Below are 24475 nucleotides of genomic sequence, written 5' to 3' on the forward strand. Positions count from 1 at the left end.
TGATAATAAACAGATTAACATGTACTGGACTCTTGAGTGGAATATCCTGTCTGTGGCTACCATATTTAAGACCCTCCAAAGGTGCCCCTCCCATGATTCAAGACATAACTGTTTCAGGATGTGAATCTGGAGCACCATTAAGAGCAGCAGAATAAGATACATAGTTTTCCTGTCACAGCCCCATTTAAATTAATGGGAGCTATGCAAGAGTAGCCTACAGAATTAATTTCAGTTAGATTGTGCCCCACGCTGGTGTGTGTACCATTTTGATTCTCTGCCTCAGGCATTAAAATGTCTTGGTCTGTCCTGACCCTCACTATAACCATGTGATCCCACTGGCTCTCCTTCTCTCCTCTTCTTGCCTGTAGGCTCATGCCTGCCCTAATTCCTCCCCCCCCCGCAAACTGCAGTGAGCCTCACTCACTCCAAGATGCTCAGCTGATGGGAGGTGACACCCACTCCCTTGGCCCCCACTAATCCAGGGGATTTTTTAGTCACTCCAGGGGAGTCCGATTAAGGGAAACTGGAAACTTTAATCTCCTAGCCACGGGAAAAGGGGCAGAGCCCTGGGAGGCTGAGGTGGAAACAGTCACTCAGCAAAGGTCCAGGAATCAGCACCAGGGGCACACCGTAGGGACCTGATCCCAACAGGTACCTTGGGTTGCTAAGCGGGTGTCAGGGTCAGTGGTGTTTAAGGAGAGGACCATTTAAGCTTGCATGTTTGTGTGATGCTTTTGGGTGTTCAGTTATATTTGCAAAACATATACTTATGTGCAGTGCATAGGACAAATTCCAGTCATTTGAGCAACTGTGCACACTGGGGTAGAAGGAACTTGGTTACTTGCTAGTATGTAATATGGCCCATGTGATGAAAGTGTTTTTCTTGCATATGCATTGGGTTTTTTGGGGGGAGGGTAAGATTCATAGCAAAATTTAAAGGCCTGCTCTAAGATATTTATTCATTCTATTTCTGTGCTGCCTTTTGGCCAAAAGGCCCTCAAGGCAGTGCACAAAAAAAACCACAACCACAAAATACAAAATACACATAAAAAAAGAATACAGTGCACAGGAATTTAAACCACAAAATATTAACATTGTTAAAAAAAAAAGGTTCTTTACAGGCCTAAAGATAATCTGTCCCAAAATGTAGTACTGCCACTTCAAGAATTTTAGTTCTCAAACACTGAGCAGCTGTTGCAAAGGATTCACTCCCCAACATCATCAGATTCTTCCCCAAAATCATCATCCATAGACTTGAAGTAGAACTTGTAGCTGGACCAGTTGAGGAGCGCCTTGAAGTCGCCCAGCATCACCCGCTCAGCCGGGATGGGCAGCTTCACCAGGTACAGTGTCTCCTGGTCATCCAGATGGTAGATGATCTTGGTCTCCGCCACCGCCATGGCCACCGCCGTTCCCCATGGAGGACTCCTCAGGCAAAAGGCTCTAGGCACCACCGGGTGAGCCCGGGGTTTGTACAGAAGCGGCCCGCCCCGCCAGCAGAGGCTGCGGGAACAAGGCAGGCAAGCTGCCTGCCTGCCTGCCTGCTTGTCTGCCTGTCTTGCTTTCTTTGCTAGCTCGGTCCGGCGGACTCCGGCCCCAATTGGTTATAGTGCAACATTAATTGTACAGACTTGTGAAGCAATGTCTCCTGGGGAGAGATAGTTAATTAGCAGGGGTGGTACAGCCCAAGATAACTTTAGGGAAGGGCATGACAGTTTTTAGAGCCCTAGCCTATACCAGAGAGGTACAGTGACATCCCCAGTGGTGAACAACAGGGATCTAGTTTTGGTTTTCAAACTTAAGAGAGCTCTTTCCACATCAACTAGTCTACCAAGGAACGCCTGCACATTACAGAAGATGACATATTTACCAGACCTGTTGGACCACACCGTAGCCCTTGTGAAATGAGAGTGCAACCTAGAACACACCTAACATTTCTTCTGTGACTGTACATTGCAGTGGTGGGCAAGCTGTCTTTCAGAGAAACTAGTCAACCATTACTGACTTACTTGGAACCCCTAGTAGGGAACCATAACGTGCTCCCCAAGTTCAGTGTGAAATATCACATAGCCATTTCCAAAACTGGAATATCGCCAAATAAATGTACTGCCATGCATGCTCAATAAGAGGTTCCAGAGGTATAGCTAACTTGAAAGAGTAGCACTGATTGCATGATCCTAGAGGCTTTCATAAAGTCAGGGAGAAATGCTGACATGTAAGCCAAATGTGGAGTTTTATACTCTTTGTGTGAAATCCTGGTCATAGGGAGCAAGAGTGAACATTCAGGACAGAGGGGAGGGAATGACAGAGCCCTAACTGACTCCAAGGAGATCCAGTGGAACATATCAGTAGTATATGTCTTTCACTCTTTCTTCTTGCCCAGACCAGCTTGATTTTAGCTGCTTCCCATCCATGCTAACCTGCTTGTTCATTAAGACGTAGATGATGGGGTGATAAACAGAGGAAGCCTTGGAGAAGACAGAAGGGATGGAGGCCAGATGAACATCAAAAGGTTCCCCACGGTGCATTACTACCCACAATGCAAAGGAAGCATATGGCAGCCAGCACACCAGGAAGCCCATTACCATCACCACTACCATCTTGGTCACCTCTCGCTCAACCTTCTGTGTTGTGGCTGACTGCTCCTGCTGCTTGGCAACCTGATGGGGTGGGGAGAAGATTGACCATGAGTGAGCATCACTGAAGCCCAGATTGCAGAGTGCAGATAGTACTGGGGCTGCCATATTGATGTGACTCACATAAACCTTAGTGGAGAAAGAAAATGGAAAACAACAGCATAGGGACCGATGTATGAATTAGGTCTACAATGAACAAATGAGCTGCATAAATGGGAGACGAGTTCAGTTTCTGCTGTTAAACAATCTGCTGCAATAAAACACTGGCTTTGCTTACAGCTCCTTCACTATGACCTCTGTCTCAAATGATAGAGCCTAATACCCGTGAAGCATATTTCTGAATGCAACATCCTAGAAGGAGTCGCTGAATTGGAAGGGGGGGGGGATATCTGGTCCCAATGAGGTTGTTCCTACATAGAGGGTCACCAACAGATGGCATTCACCCTTTCCTTGAAAATGTCCAAAATCAGAAATTCCATAGTTGATACAGAACATGATCCACTGGAAAGTTCTCCTTTACAAGCCCCACTGGAATGAATGGGTCTCCTCCCATTTTATTGTTCCCACAGTAAAAGTAAGTTCATCTTCTTCCCACTCCTTCCAGTTCCTTCGTGTTTTTTTATTGCACTTTCTGCAGTAGCCTGCAGAGGGTGAAACAACTCAATAGATGGTAGGATCTGCTTGCACAGATTTGTACACATTGAGATGCCCTCATATGTGTGCAATGCATGAAGGTATGCATATGTAATCTCAGCACACTGGCATAGCTGCCATTGTAGCCATGTCTGCTTCCTATGCTTGTAAAGTATTGCTGATTTGCACTCTTACTATTTGCACAGAACATAATCATTATTCAATGTATTCCCAACCCCATTATTGCATAGCACCACATATACACACACCTATTTATTGCTGGCCTTGGAATGGTACTCTCTTATGTCATAGGACAGTAAATGTGTGGATGCGTTTCACATGTCAGTTCCCTCCCCCAACCCCTGCAATGACAGCTGGTATAGCACAGTGGGGAGGAGAGCCTGGCTGGGAGTCCCGAGTCTGTGAGTTCAAATCCCTGCTTTTGTCTCCTGGGTGTCAAGGGCCAGCTAAAGATCACCCCACAGTGAGTGGCTCAGGGGTTACGTGCCCTGCCACCTGTGGGCAAGCTGCATAGTCCCAAAGAGCCCAGTTGCCCCCCAGCTGGCAGTTGCGGACAAGGAAGGGGCCGGCTGTGCAGCTGTGGCAATGGTAAACCCCCTCTGAATACTGCTTACCATGAAAACCCTATTCATAGGGTAGCCATAAGTCAGGATCGACTTGAAGGCAGCCCATTTCCATTTTTAACCCCTGCTATAACATCTGAGGAAGCCTATGATGGCGAGTGCCTCTAGACTGCCAGTATTTTGTGGAAGAGGTTTAGGTTTGTGCATTTAAAGTGGATTAAAGTGCTCTATTGCCCTAGTACAACAAATCCGCCCATTTTTTATTTATTTTTTTAAACTGCACTTCTTGTCATATGGCAAGAGATGAAGAAGTGCATTGAAAAGGGTCGGATGAACAAATAATCAATGGGAAGATATGTAACAGCCTGCAAGCAAATCAGAATGAATGTGGGATAAATGCTCATTGTCATATAACTGCCTGTAAACAAATTGGAATTAATGCTCAATAAAGACTGGACATAGGGCTCGTCCAGGTGACCTGTTAATTGGGAGTTCATCCTGATTTGCTTGCACAAAGCTTACATGGTGGTTAGACTATAACCTTATCCAGACTGGTATTTTTTGCCAGCGTTTTCTACAACATTCATTAGTGGTGGATTTACACTTGGCTGCTTGTACATCATTCTGCTTTATTAGTAGTTCTGTGATGCTTCCTCAATATTACCACATAATTGCCATTTGGAGAGGCACTCTTTCATTTCTCCTCCCCCAAATAGTTTGTGACATAAAAAGTTATAGGGTTTTAGCAGGAACCTAAGGGAGATGTATGTCCTCTCCAAAACTTTTGCAGGTGCAAACATTATTGAAAGTGGGATTGTGTACAGCTGCCCTAATACCATCAGGAACGCAAAACATAATGAATATGCAATAAAAGAGAAGGGGCTCTATGTCCACTCTTTATTGAGCATTAATCCTTTCCTGCCTAACAGTCCTGATGAACCTCATTCTCTTCCCCCCACCCCAGAGGTAATAGCATCTGGGGAACATTTTCATCAGGACTGCAGAAGGGGGTAATGGTTTACATTGCCTTCTTGCATGCTGTCCTTTGATTCTTTTTGAGCTCCCTAGCAAGAGCTATTTAGAAATAAAAACAAGATACAACCATTCATACATTTAAAATCACATCTAGTTTTAATAATAATAGTTTGGCCCTTGCACATGCAGTACCTAAATAATTTGCATTAACCAAAGTCTGTGTAGCATGGAGGTTGAGAGAATGTTGCCTCAGGAAACAACAGGCATGGGTACAAATCCAATTCCAGCAAGGGCTGCTAGCCCACTACAGCTTCCCCCTATGGGAAAGCCTCAAAAACACATGCTTTTCATATAGAAGGTTTTCTCTTAAATCCTTGGCTTCTCCCATAAAAAGGATGTCTGATAGTAGGGTTTGGAAAGAGCTAATGCTGGTTGGAACAAAGAGTCTTTTATAAGATGGACTGATGCACTTTAAGGCAACTTCATATATTCATATCATATCCATCCTACTAGCTTAGACACACCTCTTCAATTTGCACATTTACACATCTGCCAATTTTCACTATGGTGCCAGTGCTGTCTGCCACCTTTTCTTGCTGCTGTGTCTCATAAACCAAGGACGGGAGCAGAAGGGAGAAAAGAGGTAGTACTTGTGATGTTCCTGTATTAATGTATATATGGTAAGTGCTGTTTGTATAGAAGATATGTGGTAAGTGGAATGAAAGAGGAGGGGGGGAGTAAATGAGCAGTAGAATGCTGGATGATTGGCTGAGTGTTTGGATGGCTGAGAGTATAAATGGAAGGATGACAGTTGAATCTGGGTGGACGTGAATGGGTTGTTTTGGTGGAGTTTGGAGATGGGTGTGAGTTGGTGTATGTCAGGAGAGTGTGGAGAAAGAGGGAGGTGGAGTTCGGATTAGTAATAAGTCAAATATCACAGTAATAGATGAAACCATAAGCTTGTAGATCATTATCAAAGTTATCTTGTTATTAATGTTATTTAATAAATACTATTTTGGTTTACCGAAGGCCTGATCCTTGGCTGGGGTTTCACAGACCAGAAGGGAGGGTAAGGTAATAACCAAGGCTGAAGGGAAACAGTAACAAATGGTGGCAGCGGTGAAGAGGAGAACATAAGCATCCAGAGCAACCCCAAGTTATGAGTTATCTGCATTGATACAAGGGGGTTGGGAACAGCATAGGCACGCAGTCACGAATGTAACCGGATAGAGAGACTCAGGCAAGGTCTCTGGGAACATTGGTTGTAGAACGTGACTGGTGGTGCTGCGTAGCAGGGGGATCTAGTGAGATCTGTGCTAGAGCGGAGAGAGAAACCATAAAAAAGGACAGTCCGGACTGGTGGAGTCCCTGGTGGTGCCTAGTGAAAGACAGTAGCCACGAGCAGGTAGGAACCTGACAGGGAGAGCCAGGGAAGGGCGTCACAGTACTCACTGGCCGCAGAGTTAGAAGAAGACGACCATAAGAAAAGACTATGACAGACAGGGGTGCTCCAAAGCAGAAGGAGAAGAGGAACAGCACATAGGACTCATTGTTCCACTTGTTGTTTGTTGTATACCAGTCAGGACCACATGAACATTGCAGCCCCTCAGGAATATACCTAAGAAAGTTAAACACTTTTCAACAGTATGTTTCCACTGCAAATACTAAAAGCAAAGGGCAACATTCATCTTATCCTACATACATCAGGCATGGCCAAGAAAGGGTGAGGTGCCTTGGATAGAAGTGGGGGGAAATGCACAGAGCTCAATGATGCCAAATCCATATATGATATCAATTACATTTTCTTATTAGCTGAATCCTAACTGCTCCCTTTCTCATTATCCCAGCTTAGTATTCCCCTCCCCAACATAACCTTGCTCTCCAGCAGGTACCTGCTCCAGCCAAAGAGGGGTGGTACTGAAGCCACCAAGCCAAAGACCCATGTGATGATGCAACCGATGATGGCATGGGTGCCTCTGAAGGTGAAGTTTCCCAGAGGTTTGCAGATGACCAGGTATCGTTCAAAGGCCACAACCACCAGGGACCATAGGCTCACCAAACCTGGTTGGGAGTAAGAGGGAGAGGATAGGATTGGCTGATGGGTCCCATATGTACATGGGAATGCAGATGCAGAAGAAAACCATATACCCTTGCATGCTTTCTCCAAAGCTCAATCTCTCCTGTTGTCTCTTATTCACACTGTGCAATTTTCCTTAATCAAGCTCCCTTCTTGCCTGTTGACTATGTCACTTAATGATACTTGGTGTTTTCAGATATCCCCACATGCTCAACCCCCCAGTCTTGCTCCCCTGCATTTTTTTTCTCCTCATCCACCCATCTACCCATCCTCCTCAGTCTAGCCAGTGCTACTGAATTCTTTTTTGTTTTTGTTTTTGGCTTACCCCCCAATGTGGCAGCAAAGCCTTGTATTTTACAGTCAACAGTGCCCAAGGAGAAGTACATCTGGGAGAAGCTGTAGAATGCTGTGGTAGAGCCAACACAGACCACCATCAAGTTTGACACTGCAAAGTGGTGGCTGTTCAGCTTCAGATGCTCTTAGATTATACTAATTATCTAGGCCTATGCCAATCTGGGTTCAGATCTGGTAATGGAACCATATCACCCTTGGATGGATAACCATTATTGGGAGAGGAACGGGGAAGTGCAACACTGTTGATTCTCCTAGATCTCTCTGCAGCTTTTGATACCATTGACCATGATATCCTTCTGAAGCAGCACTGTGGGTTGGGGCACTGTACAATGGAGGTTCCACTCCTACTTTTAAGGCCATCTCCAGAGAATAGCATTGGGTGGCTGTATCTCAGTCCCATGGCAGTTATGCTGCAGAGTGCCACAGAGTTTCATTTTATCTCCCATGCTATTTAACATCTTATTAGGAGGTCTGTTCCACACAACATAGGAAATGGATCTTTAGTGTGTCAGGACCTACCCTGTGGAATTCCCTCACCTTAAATATTAGACATGCACCACCTGTGTTATCTTTTCGGCACCTATTGAAGACCTTCCTCTTTCAACAAGCCTTTTAAGTTGAGACCTTATCCCAGTCTGCGTCTGTGTTGGAATTGCTTTTTCATATGTATATAACCTTTTTTAAAAAAAGATGTCTTGAAAGCTTTTAAAAATGTTTTTAAAGATGTTTTGTTTTAATGTATTTTAAAGTCTGTTATGATGTTTTAAAGTGTTTTTAGTGCTTTTGTTTGCTGCCCTGGGCTTCTGCTGGGAGGAAGGGTGGGATATAAAAATAAATAAATAAAACAAGCATATGAAGCAACTGGGAGCAGTCATCAGAAGATTTGGAGTAAAGTGTCACCTGATGATACACAGCTCTGTTTCTCTGTTTCACCTGAGTCAGGCAAGGTTGCGCAGATTGTTGACCAGTGTCTTGGCAGACTGAATGAGGGCCAATAAACTGAGACTGAATCTTGGTAAGATGTGCACTGTGGATAGGGTGTTTCTGTCTCTGGGAACAGCACAGATTACCTGTTCTGGACAGGGTTACACTCTTCCTGAAGGGTCAGGTGAGTGGTCTGGGGGTACTCCTAGATTCAGCAATGCTGACAGAGGCACAAGTGACCTCCACAGGAAGGAGTGCTTTTTACAAGCTTTGTCTGGTATGTCAGTTATGGCTATTCCTAGACAGGGATAGTTTGGTCACCTGATTCCTGCACTGGTAACCTCACATGTGGATTATTTCATAATGTGCTCTGTGTGGGGCTGCCTTTGAACATGGATCAGAAGCTTCAGCTAGTGCAGAATACAACAGCCAGGCTATTAACCAGGACAGCCTGCCAAGAATATATTACACCAGTTCTGATAGAGCCAAACTGGCTGCTGGTTTGTTACCAAAATAACTTCAAGGTGCTTGTTCTTACTTGCAAAGCCATGCACAGCTTAGGATCTAGATACTTGAAGGATTGCTTGCTCCCATATATACCTGTTTGTTATGTTTGGTTGGGGTCACCCTCTTATCTATACCAAATATTTGTTATGCAGCAGCATATGAGAAGGCATTCTCAGTGCTGCCTCTCCAATGATGAAATGCCCTCCTCTCTCAGATTGGACTGGCGCTAACAATGATGGTTCAGCACCAGTTTAAAATGTATTTATTCATCCAGGCCTTTGGTTGGTTTGCTTCATTTGTTTATGGTAGAGATGGGCATGCCTGCCCTGCTGGATCTGTATGGCTTTTGTTTATGTTTTAATAGTTAATATAGTTTTGATTCTGTATTTTTTATATGAATATATATTGCATCCGTTATTTTAATGAAGAGCAGGCTAAAAAATCTCTTGATTAATTAATTAACAGTGTGATGTGGCTGCAAAAAAGGCAAATGCTATATTAGGCTGCATTAACAGAAGTATAGTTTCCAAATTGCATGAAGTACTAGTTCCCCTCTATTCAGCACTGGTTAGGCCTCATCTTGAGTGCTGAGTCCACTTCTGGTCTCCGCACTTCAAGAAGGATGCAGACAAACTGGAACAGGTTCAGAGGAGGGCAACAAGGATGATCAGGGGACTGGAAACAAAGCCCTATGAGGAGAGACTGAAAGAACTGGGCATGTTTAGCCTGGAGAAGACTGAGGAGAGATATGATAGCACTCTTCAAGTACATGAAAGGTTGTCACATAGAGGGCCGGGATCTCTTCTCAATCATCCCAGAGTGCAGGGCATGGAATAATAGGCTCAAGTTTCAGGAAGCCAGATTTCAACTGGACATCAGGAAAAACTTCCTAACTGTTAGAGCCATATGACAATGGAACCAATTACCTAGAGAGGTAGTGGGCTCTCCAACACTGGAGGCATTCAAGAGGCAGCTGGACAGCCATCTGTAGGGAATGCTTTGATTTGGATTCCTGCATTGAGCAGGGGGTTGGACTTGATGGCCTTATAGGACCCTTCCAACTCTACTATTCTATGATTCTATTATTTGTTGCATTGATATTCTGCCTTTCTCTAAGAAGCTCAAGATGGTGTACATTTATTGAAAGATACTATCCTCAGTATTGCACCTCATGGGTTAATTACACGACATGTATGTTTATTTCATTTATTTATTGTACAAATTTATAAACCACTTCACAGCCTGAAGCCACTGAAATGGTGTACAACAAATATGTGTATTAGAGCATGGGCGGACAGACTTCAGGTCTGCAAGATGTGCTTTTTTTTTTTTTTTTGGCTTCAATCCTCAGGCCCACTGGCTGGAGCAGGTATAAAAAATGCATAAAGCATTGCATAAAATAAAATAAAATAGAACAATGCATTACAATAAAAGGAATTCTCTTCCTTTGGATCTCCGACATGCCTCCTCCCTGTTGGGTTTTCGCCGAGCCTTAAAGACCTGGCTATTTAGGCAGGCCTACAGAATCCTCAGGGTGGATGAGTTTTTGTAATGAGTTTTTGTAATGTATTAATTGATGTTTTAGACTACCTTGTGCCTTTTTTGATTGTATACTGTATTTTATTATGTTTGTTGTAAGTCGCCTAGAGTGTCCGTTAATTCGGACAGATAGGCGACTAACAAATAAAATTTATTATTTATTTATTATATAATAACATATTAAACAAACCGACTAAAACAGCAAAATTACCCTAATCTGTCAAATACCTGGGAGGAGTTTTCAGCTAATGGTGAAAGGATATTAATCATAGTTCCAGGCGGACCTCACTGGGGGAAAAAATTCCACAAGTGGGGAGCCACAACTGAAAAGCCCCTCTCCCTTGTTGCAACCCTCTGAACCACCATTGGATGAAGATGGAAATATCTGTGTAATCTGTGTCCCTCTGTTTGTGAAGAAAGATCTCTGAGATGCAGCAGAATGGAGCCTTTTCAGTGGTGATACCTACGTTTTTAAGTCATTCATTCACCGAATTTGTATACCACTTAATTGTAAATAAAACCTTTAAGAGGTTATGGAACAACCTTCCCAGGTAAGCTCACTAAGCTGCTTCATTGTCTGCCTTCGCTTTGTTTCCCCAGACTTTTAATGTATTTTAAATTGCTGTTGCTGTTTTACTTATTTTATGTAATTCAAATATTTGTATTTCTCTATTCATTCATTTTATTTGTATTTGTGTTTTTATCATGATTGGCTTTTATCCTGACAATTCTCTTTGCAATTTCTCTTTGGAATAGCAGCGTATAAAAGCTGCAAATACATAAGTGTGAAACAGAGTTCCAAATGTCTATTGCTGTAGCATGAAGGACAATTTGTTGTTGTTATGTGCCTTCAAGTCGATTATGACGTGTGGCGACCCTATGAATCAGCGACCTCCAAGAGCATCTGTCATGAACCACCCTGTTCAGATCTTGTAAGTTCAGGTCTGTGGCTTCCTTCATGGAATCAATCCATCTCTTGTATGGCCTTCCTCTTTTTCTACTCCCTTCTGTTTTCCCCAGCATTATTGTCTTTTCTAGGGAATCATGTCTTCTCATGATGTGTCCAAAGTATGATAACCTCAGTTTCATCATTTTAGCTTCTAGTGATAGTTCTGGTTTAATTTGTTCTGAAACTCAATTATTTGTCTTTTTCGCAGTCCATGGTAAGCGCAAAGCTCTCCTCCAACACTACATTTCAAATGAGTTGATTTTTCTCTTATCCGCCTTTTTCACTGTCCAACTTTCACATCCATACATAGTGATCGGGAATACCATGGTCTGAATGATCCTGACTTTAGTGTTCAGTGATACATCTTTGCATTTGAGGACCTTTTCTAGTTCTCTCATAGCTGCCCTACCCAGTTCTAGCCTTCTTCTGATTTCTTGACTATTGTCTCCATTTTGGTTAATGACTGTGCTAGGTATTGATAATCCTTTATAAGTTCAATGTCTTCATTGTCAACTTTAAAGCTACATAAATCTTCTGTCATTACTTTAGTCTTTTTGATGTTCAGCTATAGTCCTGCTTTCATGCTTTCCTCTTTAACTTTCATCGGCATTCGTTTCAAATCATTACTGCTTTCTGCTAGTAGTATGGTATCGTCTGCATATCTTAAATTATTGATATTTCTCCCTCCAATTTTCACACCTCCTTCATCTTGGTCCAATCCCGCTTTCCGTATGATATGTTCTGCGTATAGATTAAACAAATAGGGTGATAAAATACACCCCTGTCTCACACCCTTTCCGATGGGGAGCCAGTCAGTTTCTCCATATTCTGTGAAGGGACAATATGCAAGGTCAAATTAAAAGAAGAAGAAGAAGATTGAAGTAGAGCCTATAATGGAATAGGATATGGAAATTGGCTGGTGCAGTCAGACTCTTGGATTGCTCTAACAACGGATTTTATTTCTCTCTCTCTTTACTGTACTAGGGGAGTGTAATGATAGGCTATAATTAGACTTGGGTTTTGTTGTTGGGGTAAGAGTTATGTTAAGGTGTGCTGACGGGTGTGCACGCATTTTTTGTAACAGACTGACAAACATGGTCCCTTGTTTTAGGTGTTTCATTAGCTACAGAATATAATACATACTCTTTATGTCTGAGCATACCTCACGTTCCATGTCTTTTCTGAACTGTCAATGTTTTTCTGGTCATCCTTACAATGCTGCTTGCTGTGGTGAACAATGATCAATGTTGTGTTCTGTAAGTTTCTGAAAGAAGACTCTATCCAGTTCCAGTACAATATTTTCCCATTCCTGAAGTGATTTTCGCAATTGTTGGTCGCCTCCAAACAGCTAGCTAAAATGAACCAGTCACTTCATTTGTTCAAAGCTAGTGTTGCAAGCTGGACAAAACCGTGAGATTCAGTTTACAAATTATGTTGTGCAGATCATCCTTATCTACTTGTCGGAAATTATATTCTGATATTCCGTACTAATAAAATGCCTGTCATTATGATGAGTGGTGTTTATATGTACTGGGGAGCTTATATACTGCAAGGACCCTCTACTCTCCCAAGGCATTTTGCACACAGAAACACACTGCATTCTCTCCTATGATATGAGGTGAGAGGTTTAACCCGCCCTTGCCAATGAGAATCAAACCTGCTTGTATTTTCATAGCTCTGTCACTTTGTCTGAATACTGCCATGCTGTTTCTTCATTTTGCTAAAAGTGTAATGGACTGGGGAACTGGTATAGAGGCATGTCATCCCAGGAGGGGCAGCAAAGTTCCTTCTTTTTGCCTACCTTACAGGACTGTTTATCCTACCTCTACCCCAGCCTGACCCTATCTCTGGAGAAAAAAGTGGTAGGAAGTACAGATGAGTACTGGGAAGGTAAGCGACAAAATAAATTAGCTGCTAAATCAGAATACCTTCTGCCTTGGATTAGTTCCAGGTTGGAACTGGGGTCAGCCCACCACAGAGAATGCAGTGGAGACCCTTTCATCCATCTCCATCAGTACCAATCCATGTAGACATCTCTCATATCAACCTACCCTCTCCCCCACCCTTCCATTATTCCATGGCTTATTTAATGTCCCACTGGCTCTATGCCAGAGGGATCAGGTATTAGGCTTAGCATCTTTCACAATATGATCCATCCCATCCCAACCTTTCCACACTTGGTGAAGAACAGGAAGGGTGCCAGTAGCAAAAAGTAGAGCAAGAGGATCTCAGGATTAAGGTCAGAGAATTGCCCAATCTCACTCTTAAACATACCCCAAGAAAGAAAATTGATGTAGGGATTAAAAATGTGCCAAGGGTGAAAAGACATTATAGGAAAAGCTATAATAAGGGATATCTGGTCAGGGGTAGTGAGGCAGGTTGTTGGACTAAGGCTGTGAACAGGAAAAGAAGTACATTGGACAGGTTTAAAGAAAACAATGACTGTGAGGAAACTAACAGGGCATTGCAAAGCCTAAAAACCTGTATAAGCGTTTAGGCCTCAAAACATTTGTTTTTAATCAGACAGAACGCAGAGAGACAACTGTTGTCTTGCATTGCATTACTGTCCTTTGTTCACCCACTTTTCCTGGGGAATTCACATGATGTCACTGTTAAATTGTTACATTCCAGTGATTTCTGTTTTACCCTCCTGTGTTTTTTTCAGACTTGATTTGTGTGTATTTTTGTTGTTGCTAAAAGCAATATTTCCTTTAAATATGAAAGTTCCTATTGCCAGATTCTGACTATTTTATTGCTTTATTGCTCAGTGTGCCTAGGGCAGCCTTTCCCAACCAGTGTGCCTCCAGATGTTGTTGGACCATGTGAGGCGTCCTTCCCTGGCTCTCCCTGTCAGGTTCCTACCTGCTCGTGGTTACTGCCTGTCTCTAGGCACCACCAGGGACTCCACCAGTCCGGACCGCTCTCTCTTATGATTTCTCTCCCCGCTCTAGCACAGATCTCAACAGATCCCCCTGCTAGGCAACCACCAGTAACGTCCCAATACTAGTATTCCCAGAGACTCTGAATACTGGTATTGTTATTCTCTTCACCGCTGCCACCATTTGTTACAGTTCCCCTTCAGCCTTGGTCATTACCTTACCCTCCCTTCTGGTCTGTGAAACCCCAGCCAAGGATCAGGCCTTTGGTAAACCAAATTAAGTATTTATTACAGATAACAAAGCTAACAAGATTAACAAGATTTCTTCTTAAGGCACAAGCATATGGTTTTACTCAATACTAATCCGAACTCCACCTCCCTCCTGGTAAACAACTCTCTAAACCCCACCAAGCAATCCACTCTTTCTCTTCTCCCCCCAGATTCCACAATTCACCACCTCACATTCACCCAGATTTACCTGTCATCCTTTCATTTATACTGTCAGCCATTTTAAACATTCAGCCAATCATCAAGCATTCTATTGCCCATTCACTCCCCCTCCTCTTTCACTACTTACCATGTATACTCTAAACAACCAGCACTTACCATATATACACTAATATATAGGAACATCACAGACCACAATTCCCATCTTTCCTGACCGTTGGCAATGCTGGCTGAGGCTGATGGGAGTTGTGGTCCAACAACATCTGGAGGCACACTGGTTGGGAAAGGCTGCCCTAGGGAATCAGTGAATATCCCTTAGTTTGCTTTTGCTCCCTGGAAAGGTGTGTGGTGGAGGCTGGTGGCTCCACGTCAGTGGGGCAGTGGAATCAGTGCTGGGTTTTCAAGGTGTTGTCCAAGGTGCTGAAACACAATACATTTCAGCACCATAGACAGCTCCTGAAAACCCCCAGGGTCAATTCCACTGCCCCACCAGCCTCTACTGAGGACATGTGTATTAAATTATTGGTTTCCTTCCATTTCCCCCCATTATAGCAAAGTTGTGTGATTTTGCTCTAATGGAAAGAAAAGGGATGGGGGGAGGAAAGAGACCAGCATTTTAATGAACACAGACCTCTGCACCCATGGAACAAAAACTAAGGAGCAATTAAAGGGTAATTATTAATGTCCAAGTTGCACTGAGCAGTAAAGCAATACCGCAAACAGGAAGCTTTCATTTAACATTAGAAAGGACCATTGCTGAATGAAACTTGCTTGTAAGTAGACATTATAGAAGGATCTTGGCCAAGGGAAGGGTATTGCTTGATAATATTATGCTATATTAAAATGCTTGTGTGGAACCCCCATTTTAATTCTGCTTCCAGCTGATTGTGACTTATATTGAAGTGACAATTAACAGCCTGGATTTCTTTGGCTGTGTATGTCTATCCAGTGACATATCTGTGGTATTTGAAAATGTTGCATAACTTGTAAACAATTAGCCCAATAAAAGGTAGTTTACCTATTTCCTATGGGAGATGCATATCCTATTTTGGATATGGTTGCACTTCCCTGGAAGCAGCAGGTTAAAAACTTGAAGGTATTCCTTGATGCTTCCCCTCCCAGGATGCTCAAGTGGGAGCAGTAGCCAGGTATGCCTTTTGTCAACTCCATCTGGTAAGCCAGCTATAACCTTATGTGGGGAAACCAGACCCAGTCATTCATGTGTTAGTCACCTCTAGGATGGACTAGTCTATTGGAAACTATATGATGCTACCCATGGAAATAGCTCAGAAATTTCAGCTGGTCCAGAATTTGGCTCCCAGAGCAGGGCCAGCACCAGGCATAACTGGCCCCTTGGGCCCCTTAGGGAAGCCTCAGCTGCCATCTTGGTTAATGGCAGGCATGCATATGTAGTGTGGCTGGCATTCACCACAATGGGAGAGGTAGGTGGGGTGTGCAGGTGGGCGTCATTGGCCTGCGGTTGTAAGGTGTGTGCCTGGGAGCTCCCTCTCTGCGATCCGCAGCAGGATCAGGAGCTCATGCTGCCGCACATCGTGGAAGTGGAGCACTACCCACCCACACTAAAGAGGGCCTTTCAGGGGGCCCTTGGCCTGGCCTGACCTGGCTGCCCTCTGGCGCCAGCCCTGTCCCAGAGTTTTGACAAGGACCAGAAAGTAAAAGCATATCTGATCCTTTACTAGTTACCAATCTATTTCCAGGTTCCACTTATGGGACTAAATTGAATTAAATGGCCTGGGACCAGGTTACCTGAATCACATTCTGCCATATAAGAAGAGCTTGTTGGATCAGGCCAGCGGCCTATCTAGTCCAGCATCCTGTTCTTGCAGTGGCCAACCAGATACCCGTGGGAAGGCCACAAGCAGGATCTGAGTGTAACAGCCCTATTCCCTCCTGTGGTTTCCAGCAACTGGTATTCAGAAGCATACTGTTTCTGATCTTGGAGGCAGAGCATAGCCTTCATGGCTAGTAGCCATTGATAGCCCTGTCCTCCATGGATTTGTCTAATCCTCTTTTAAAGCCATCCAAGTTGGTGGCCATCACAGACTCCTGTGTGAGTGAATTCCATAGTTTAATTAAGGGCTGTGCAAAGAAGTACTTATTTTTTTGTTTGTCCTGAATCTTCCCACATTCAGCTTCATTGGATACCCACAAGCTCTTGTTATGTGTGTGAGAGAAAAACCTTTCTCTATCAATTTTATCCATGTCATGCATAATTTTATACATTTCTGTCATGTCACCTCTTACTCAGCTTTTCTCTGAACAAAAAAGGCCCAAATGCAGCAACCTTTATTTATAGGGGAGCTGCTCTATCTCCTCGGTCATTCTGGTTGCCCTTTTCTGAACCTTTTCCAACTCTACAATATCTTTTTTGAAGTGAGACCACCAGAACTGTACATAGTATTCCAAATGCAGTCGCACCATAGATTTGTATAATGGCATGGTGATATCAGCAGTTTTATTTTCACTTCCTTTGTTAATGATCTTATGAACTTGCCCAAGAGCTCGATTACTCTACAGAGGCCTTCATCTGTTTCCTCTGCCATCTGAGGTGTGGCAAGTGGGCCTTCTTGTTTGTAGTGCCCAGACTGTGAAACTGTTTGCCTGGCTTCTTCACTGCCTGCATTTTCAGCAGGCCACAAGGACAGTTTTATTCCAGTATGCTTATTACAAATTTTGGCCCATGTTATGATTTTATTGCTATTAGTATTTTATTGCTATTAGTATTTTATTGGTTGCATGTTATTGTGTTTCTGTTGCCTTTACTACATTGAGAGCTGCCTTGAGTTCACTTGATGGAGAAACCAGAGTATACGTTTTTGCAACAAACAAATATTACTTTTATGTTAAAATTCATGGCTATACATCTTAGGACTGAAAGATAGTTGAAATTTAGGGTCAGGGGTGCTAGGCTAGAAGGGGCTGGGGTGCAAGGTTGATGGGGCATAGGCTGTGTTGGAAGGAGCAAGCTAGGATTAAAAACAGGATGACCACCTTTTCTTCCTATGAGGGATGCTGTGCTTTTAACAACGAGCAATAGGCATACATTCAACAGGTGAAAAAATTAGCATGAGTGCATCTCCATGTTGTTAAAAGTACCAGAGCCCTGCTAGGAAATAAAGGAGACAGCTCTTATTAAAAACTTTGGGTTTGCAGAAAGCTCTGCAGTAGCTGATGGACTCTAACCTGTTTGACTTGGAAGAGAGTAAAGGAGAGGCTGAGACCAAAGGAGGAGTGGGTTATCCTTTTCAATCCCAGAGTGGCAAAGAACATGGGAAGAAAATAAATTTGGGGGATTAGCACACAGCAGCTGTCCTGAGTCCAGTTAAAGCCTAGCTCATCCCTGCTTCACACTGCCAGGAAGGGGGGCCGAGATGGGCAAGGAGCAAGCTACCACTACACACATTTACAAAATAAAAAGGGCATTCAGTAGCTGAAGTTGTTTTCCAACATTACTCTTGAAAGACAAAAGTTATCAGGATATATTCTATTTCACACATTGAAATTAAACCAACTTTTTGCAATAAAAATAAAACATATTTTAAGTATAATTGCTTACTTTGCATTTTTTGCCATTTCCAATAACAAGGTTTACAAAATAAAGTTTTACTCCCGTAAGAGAGAAGACAAAAGAACTATAATAGATGTGTAGGTACTGAGACTGGGCAGGAGAGGCTCAATCACCTGTCTACTTTGCCTGATATGCACTCTTGGGATTTCCCTTTTATTAATTTATGTATTCATATTATATTTACATCCCACTTCCTGGCAATGAAAGGTCCTCGAAGTGGCTGTAGACACATTTTTCACTGTGTACAGATCTTAAAGCATATCAAAAGACCTATAAACTTGCTCCATGTCTATGCTCCAACAACAAATGCAGAAGAAGAGGAATTGGAAAGATTTTATGCAGAAGTACAGAACAAAATGGATCACACACGAAAACAAGATGTGCTCATAATCATGGAGAACTGGAATGCAAAAGTAAGGAACAGAGAAGAACTAGGAATTGTGGGGAAATAGGGCTTAGGACCCCCTTTAGGATGCACACCTTAATGTGGTGAGGGGGTTTGAGAGTGTTGAAGAAGCTGAGAGCAATACCATCAGGAGTCTAGTCCAAGAGGCTAGACTCCTAGTAGGGGCACCCATGGTGGAATGGTCAAAGCTGAGACACCAGACTAAGATGCATCCAAACTCAGAGGAAGGCAACGGTAAACCACCTCTTTGGCAACAGCATCCTGAGGGATAGCTGTACTTTGTTTATTATAAGAAAAGTCCTTAAGGTGCCACCAGATTCCTTGTTATTTTCAACTTCGAAATGTTGGAGGCTATGCATTCATTTTCTCTATATTCTCCATCTATATCTGTAGCACAGCTATTTTCTCAAGATCTGTGAGCAAAGCCACGCTATCTCTGCAGCACAACACACAAACATGACAAAGTCTCATAGACTTACCTGTGTTGAATTTGTTATTAGTCATGTTGACATTGCTGGTACTGGGTTTATCATGCTTAGGCCTGAGTGGCTGTTCAACTGTTTCTGTTCTTTACCAATATTGTTATGTGATATAATTCGCTTACAGATGCTTGGAACATATCAGGTATGTATGATTGTGTAACACTGTAGGATATAAGGAGGTTTCATGTGAAGGGGTGGAGTTTAACATGGCAAAGTTGGAATAGAAAAGACCCTTGGCAAGATCGTGTGGCTATTTTACTAGAAGACAGGTACAATTTTTTTTATTTGGGGGGGAGATTTAATATGACTGTGCTACCATTTCAATGTGATAGTTGGGCACTTTTCTCTGACTGCAGCAGGAACAGCAGAAAGATTAAACCACATTAGGGACCAGGGATGAAAGAAGGTGGCCTCAACGTGGGAATAGGGTGGGCAATTAAGGGTGGGCTTGACATAGTATAACCATGCAAAAAGCCTTTATGTTATAGGTTACACACAATCTGGCTGGCCAGGCGGTCCTCATGGGCAGGGCACATTGTGTAGCGGCCGTAGAAACATGACTTTGGTGTAACTGGATGGTTAAGGACCATGTAATAAGAATTGTATTGGCATAAATTATCAGTATTTTGAATGCTAGCAGCCAGCATGCCCACAGAGAAGGGGGAAGGACTCCTGAGACACTTTGAGAAAAAAGAAAGAGAAAAAAACCCGTTAGATACGTTATATCTCAAAACCCTCTTGGCTGCAACTCTGCACCGCCCTCTTCGTCAGCAAATGATGAACCAACAGGCCTATCATTAGGCATACAACATTCACGATCCAATCAGAAACAGCGCGGGCATCTGTCCCCCATCCACTTTTTATCGTTGTAACTGACAGCACTTCCCGCCAATTCTAACGGTCGCCGGGAGCAGAGCAGCCTCGCCCGTGTAGAAGAGCACCGGCCAATAGTTCTATGGAGGTGTCCTGAGTGATGGGGATCAGTATCCAATTGCAGCGAAGAGGGCGGGGCCTCGCTCTCCGGGTTTCCTCTCCGGCTTGGTTTCCCCCCCTCTCCCCCCGCGGGTTCTTCGCTGCAAAGAAAATGGCGGCGGTGCCGAGCGGAGATGAGGAGAGATTGTGAGTGACCTGAGGAAGAGGGGGTGGGGAAGAGCTGGGCTGGACCATCAAATCCCTTGCGTGGGGGTCCTGGACCGGACCATCACCAGCGGCGCGGAGGCCATTGGGGCTGCGCGGCAGGGTTGCAGCTGTTGGTTTCTTTCCGCTCGTGGGTTCTCCTCCCCTTTTCTCCTGCGCGCCCAGGGCCCATGAGTGCGTCACAGAGATCCCCTCTGCCCAGCAATAGGAGGGGCCGACCCTCATCCGAAGAGGAGAGGAGGAGGAGTGGGTGAGGAAGGCATGGGGCGTGCCCCCTGAGAGAAAAGGACGGGGGGGTGCCTTAAGGTCAGAGGTGACCTGTGCCAGCTCGCTGGTGCTCCCTTGCTGATGTCAGTTCTCATCCATTATACTAAAGCGCTGTTTATGGCTGTCTTGCTTCTCTAAGTGTTTATTCCTGTCCCTTCATGGAGCTGCTCATGCCGACCTCCTCAGGTTGCCCTTTTCCAGGATTGTTTTCAGGTGATGGGGACACTTGGCAATCTGCTTTAGGCCCTCCTCATCTTCATCCCCTACTTAGTGCAATCTCCTTGCAGAGAGAGCAACAAAGTGGGCAGCGGTGTTTGATTTTGCATGATTCTGTGGGCTGCATGGTTTGGTGATTTGGGCCTTGTGGCGCTGGCCAGAGAGAGCTCACAAGCTGCTGCCTCTGTTCATTTGCTCACCATCTCTTTCTGGGTGGTGCAACATGGAAGATTGGGCTCAATCCCTACTACCATGGTACCCACTTGGAATGTGTCTTACTTGACTCATTTGTGCTTTCCCTCTGGGCAAAGCAGTGGAAAGGATTGGGGTTATCTCCTTACTACATCATCCAGAAAGAGAGGGAGGATAAGGAAGTAGAGTAGGTGGCTACTTCCTTGCTTGCTTTGGGTTGGCTCTGCAGGGCCTAGTCCTCTGTGCCACACTGCCAAAAGAGCGAGGGTTAGTATTTGGGTAGAGCCTTCTAGATGGCAAGTGACTAACTGGAATCAAGAGTGACCTTTCTTTACAGTGATCACTTGCCTGAGTCCTCTGGCCACATTGCCTAGAAACAATAGATGTATGAGCAAGAGGAGGCAATGGCTGCTTCCCTACCTTCTGACTCAGGGTGGGGCAGAAGCGGCTGAGCTTTGTCTTCACTGCCCTGAGGGAGAGCATAGGCAAGCAAGAGGAAGCGACAGTTGCTTCTTGCAGGAGCAGCTGTTGTCTCCAGATGATTGCCATCACTGCTTTAGCTCACCTGCATGCTGTTGTTCATGCTGTTGCTCTAACTCAGGTCGGGAAACTTGTGGCCCTTCAAATCTACCTTGCTCGGGGTGGACCAGACAGCATGCCCAGTTACCAGGGATGATGTGAGTTGTAGTCCAGCAACATGGGGGGGGGGAAGTTTCCCTGTCCTTGGTCTATCTGCTTGTTCATTCCCCCCCCTCTCTGACAGGTGTGAAGGATTGGGTCCAGTGTGTCTACCTAGAGTGAATGAGCAAGCAGAAGCTGTGGTGGTTCTTCCAGGAGCAACCACCATCTCTGCTTGTTTTCCTTCTTTCTCTCTGGGTGGGAGAATAGGGAGGACTGGAGTGGCTGGGCTGAGCTGCACCATCCCAAGGAAGAGGTCTCATCATAGCTATGATCTGTTTGAATGCTGGGGTCTTGTCCTATCTCCTACACCACTGAGAGCATGAGCATGTTCATGTCTGGTCTTGAGGCAGCAGCTCACGCTCTCTGACTTGGCAATGCCACAATGCCCAACCTCTCCAGTATACTGCTCAAACGGGGAGTGTGGCAAGGAGTGTGTGAGGAGTTCCTGCCCTCTCTGGTTTTTGTACACCCTTGGCAGCCCTGCTGGCTCCAATTCTTCCTGCTGTGTAGCCCAGACAGAGACGGCAAGTGGGGTGGAGCAACGTCTTGCTCACCTAAGCTTTTTCACTGAGCAGCCCAGCAGACCCATTTCGCACATTCTAGGGTGAATGGGGAGGAAGTAGCTGAGGCAGTGGCAGCCGCTTAGGGTCAAACCAAATGTGCATCTGTTTCTTAAACTTGCACTTGCCAGTTCAGCTTTAAAATGGGATGAGGGAGTTAACTTTTAATATTAAAAGAATTTGGGTGATGAGAGTGAACTCTTTCCCTTCTTTTCTTCTCCTTGCCCCACATTGCAAGGCTTCTCCCCCCCCAGCTCAGCTCAGCTCCGAATCTCAAGTAAGTTGACCTAGGTCAGCCTTTCCCAACCAGTGTGCCTCCAGATGTTGTTGGACCACAACTCCCATCAGCCTCAGCCAGCATTGCCAATGGTCAGGAAAGATGGGAATTGTGGTCCAACAACATCTGGAGGCACACTGGTTTTGAAAGGCTGACCTAGAGAAAAAGTTAAATCAGTGAAGCCCAGGGAGGTAGAGCGGGGGAGTGGTGTGAGTTTTCCCATTTCCTCTGCACTCCTTTTAGTATTAAAAATGAACTTCCCCACACTTGCTTTATAGCCAAACTAGCAAACACATTGGTTAACACGGATTTGGTAAACAAATGTGCATCTGATTTGGTTCTTGGTAGCCCATGATTGTGACCTGACCTGTGCCACTTGTCCTCTGCGTCTGAGTGGGAGGGAGGAAAGAAGGTGTTACTCCATTTATGCTAATGTTCTCATTTCATTTGGGCTCAGGTATTGCCAATTTTCTAATGGCATGATACCATTCTTACCAGTTCTTTGATGTAGTCTTCACATGCCAACTCCCTTGTGTGATCATAACATTTTTTATAGAAAGAATAGCCTTATGTAGATTGAAGGGATATGGAGAGGGATAAAGACTGGTCTTCAGCCGTTTTTTCCACTTTCTCTACTTCTGCTGTTGGAGTAGGGAAAAATATCACTAACAATTTTATTCCAAATAGCTTCTAAAATGAGTTGTGTTGTTCACAGAAGTTCTTTGATGCTATTATCTGATTCCGATATGTATTGGCTTTGCATGTATATCTTATGCCTACTTATTTTGGCCACAAAACTGAAATATGTTTCAAAATTATAGGTGACAGCACCTATTAGTCAAATGTCAAAAAGGCGATTTATATGCGGCTGTTCCAGCCCTATCCATAATCACTACCTGCTCTTTGCAAACCAGGTTCCCAGTGCTATTGCGCTTTTGTTTGACAGTTCCTTGCTTCTCCAGTTATGTTCCTGCCTATCTCAAGCAAAGTCGGGGTGTTTATGTCAGCCGCTGGAGTGGTTCAGTCATACTGTTTGTTACCTTCAGTCTATGGTTATAGGTGGCATTTCCATCTCTATTCATGGAACAGTGCATGTATACTGAATATAGGTTTGCTATGACTTTATCCTGCTTCCTTATGGTAAAAGTGCTGCCCCACCTTACCTTGCATAAGTCTCCCCATGGTGCTGCAAATGTATGCGCTGAAGTCTTAGTTTTATTGCATGGTTAAGGTTTTGGCATGAAACCATAGTATGGTGTTTGTATAATTCATCAGTTTTTTAAGGAGCTCAGTGTTTCTAGCCCCCAGTGTTGCAGAGAGAAACTTGAAAAGGTAAAAACTTTGGGCACTTTTCACAACTGAGGCAGAGATCATGTGTTTGAGGTATTTTGAGGATAGTTCTTTTTGTAAAATGGTAATTTCAATTTAGTGTGAAACCTTATCTATCCAGGTATTGAATCATAATGCTATGTTTTGCATCTGTTTCTTAACTTGTCTGAATGGACCCAGTTTTACACAAGTATGCTAGTGTTTGCGAGGAAATATTTCTGTGCTCTCATATGGCTGTAGCTACTCCCAAACTAAAATACTAATGCTCCAGGGGACATGATGGATTAGGATTGTGAAACTGTTCTGTTGTGAACATTAATACAGTGAAAGCTCAATATAATACGGGGAGGATCAAAGGATGCACCCGTGTTATAGCGGTTCCGTGTTACAATGAAAACCGCTTTAATGTATACGGTATTTTACTTGGGTGACATTGTCAAACCTATGGTATATCTGAATCTGCAATACAGCGAGATGTGTTATAATGAGCTTCCACTGTAATATGCATGGTTGCAGTGTTGTAGGGAAGGTGCATGAAGTATAAAAAAATTGTGACTAATTTTCTGTTAAGCATGTCTCTGGTGGAAATTAGAGGGGCATGGGGATGGACTCTTCATCCTTCACCGCTCTCTTTCTCTCCCGCCCCTCAAGAATTCCAATCCCAGTCTTTTACCTTCATCAGATGCCTACCCAGCCCCTTTTCCTTTTTTACTTGTTTGCTGTTATGTTATAGTGCCACCATGTTCAATTAAGTGTTGTCCGAAACTGTCTGTTTATTAAACAACACTTGCAATATTAGTGTTCTTTATCTGTGATTCATTGAGAAATTTCTAGTC

General features: G+C 43.9%; 2 protein-coding genes across 2 annotated transcripts in view; one reads left to right on the plus strand and one right to left on the minus strand.

Moving 5' to 3' along the window:
* Positions 1-137: 137 nt before the first annotated feature.
* Positions 138-19002, minus strand: LOC133372079 (blue-sensitive opsin-like). The gene is made up of 7 exons (XM_061600312.1): positions 18978-19002; positions 7231-7350; positions 6721-6889; positions 6281-6446; positions 2386-2660; positions 1218-1503; positions 138-278 (listed from the first exon to the last, which is right to left on the minus strand). Exons 1-7 carry the CDS (start codon positions 19000-19002, stop codon positions 138-140), a joined length of 1182 nt encoding a protein of 393 aa, XP_061456296.1.
* Positions 19003-19104: 102 nt separating this feature from the next.
* Positions 19105-24475, plus strand: part of LOC133372080 (CTD small phosphatase-like protein 2-B) — a 69930-nt gene continuing 64559 nt past the window's right edge. The window contains exons 1-2 of the mRNA XM_061600313.1: positions 19105-19122; positions 20326-20367. Of these exons, the coding sequence (XP_061456297.1) occupies positions 19105-19122; positions 20326-20367 (60 nt within the window). The remainder of the gene's footprint in view (positions 19123-20325; positions 20368-24475) is intronic.

The sequence above is a fragment of the Rhineura floridana genome, chromosome 17 (assembly GCF_030035675.1).
Source record: "Rhineura floridana isolate rRhiFlo1 chromosome 17, rRhiFlo1.hap2, whole genome shotgun sequence".
Taxonomy (NCBI): Eukaryota; Metazoa; Chordata; class Lepidosauria; order Squamata; family Rhineuridae; genus Rhineura; species Rhineura floridana.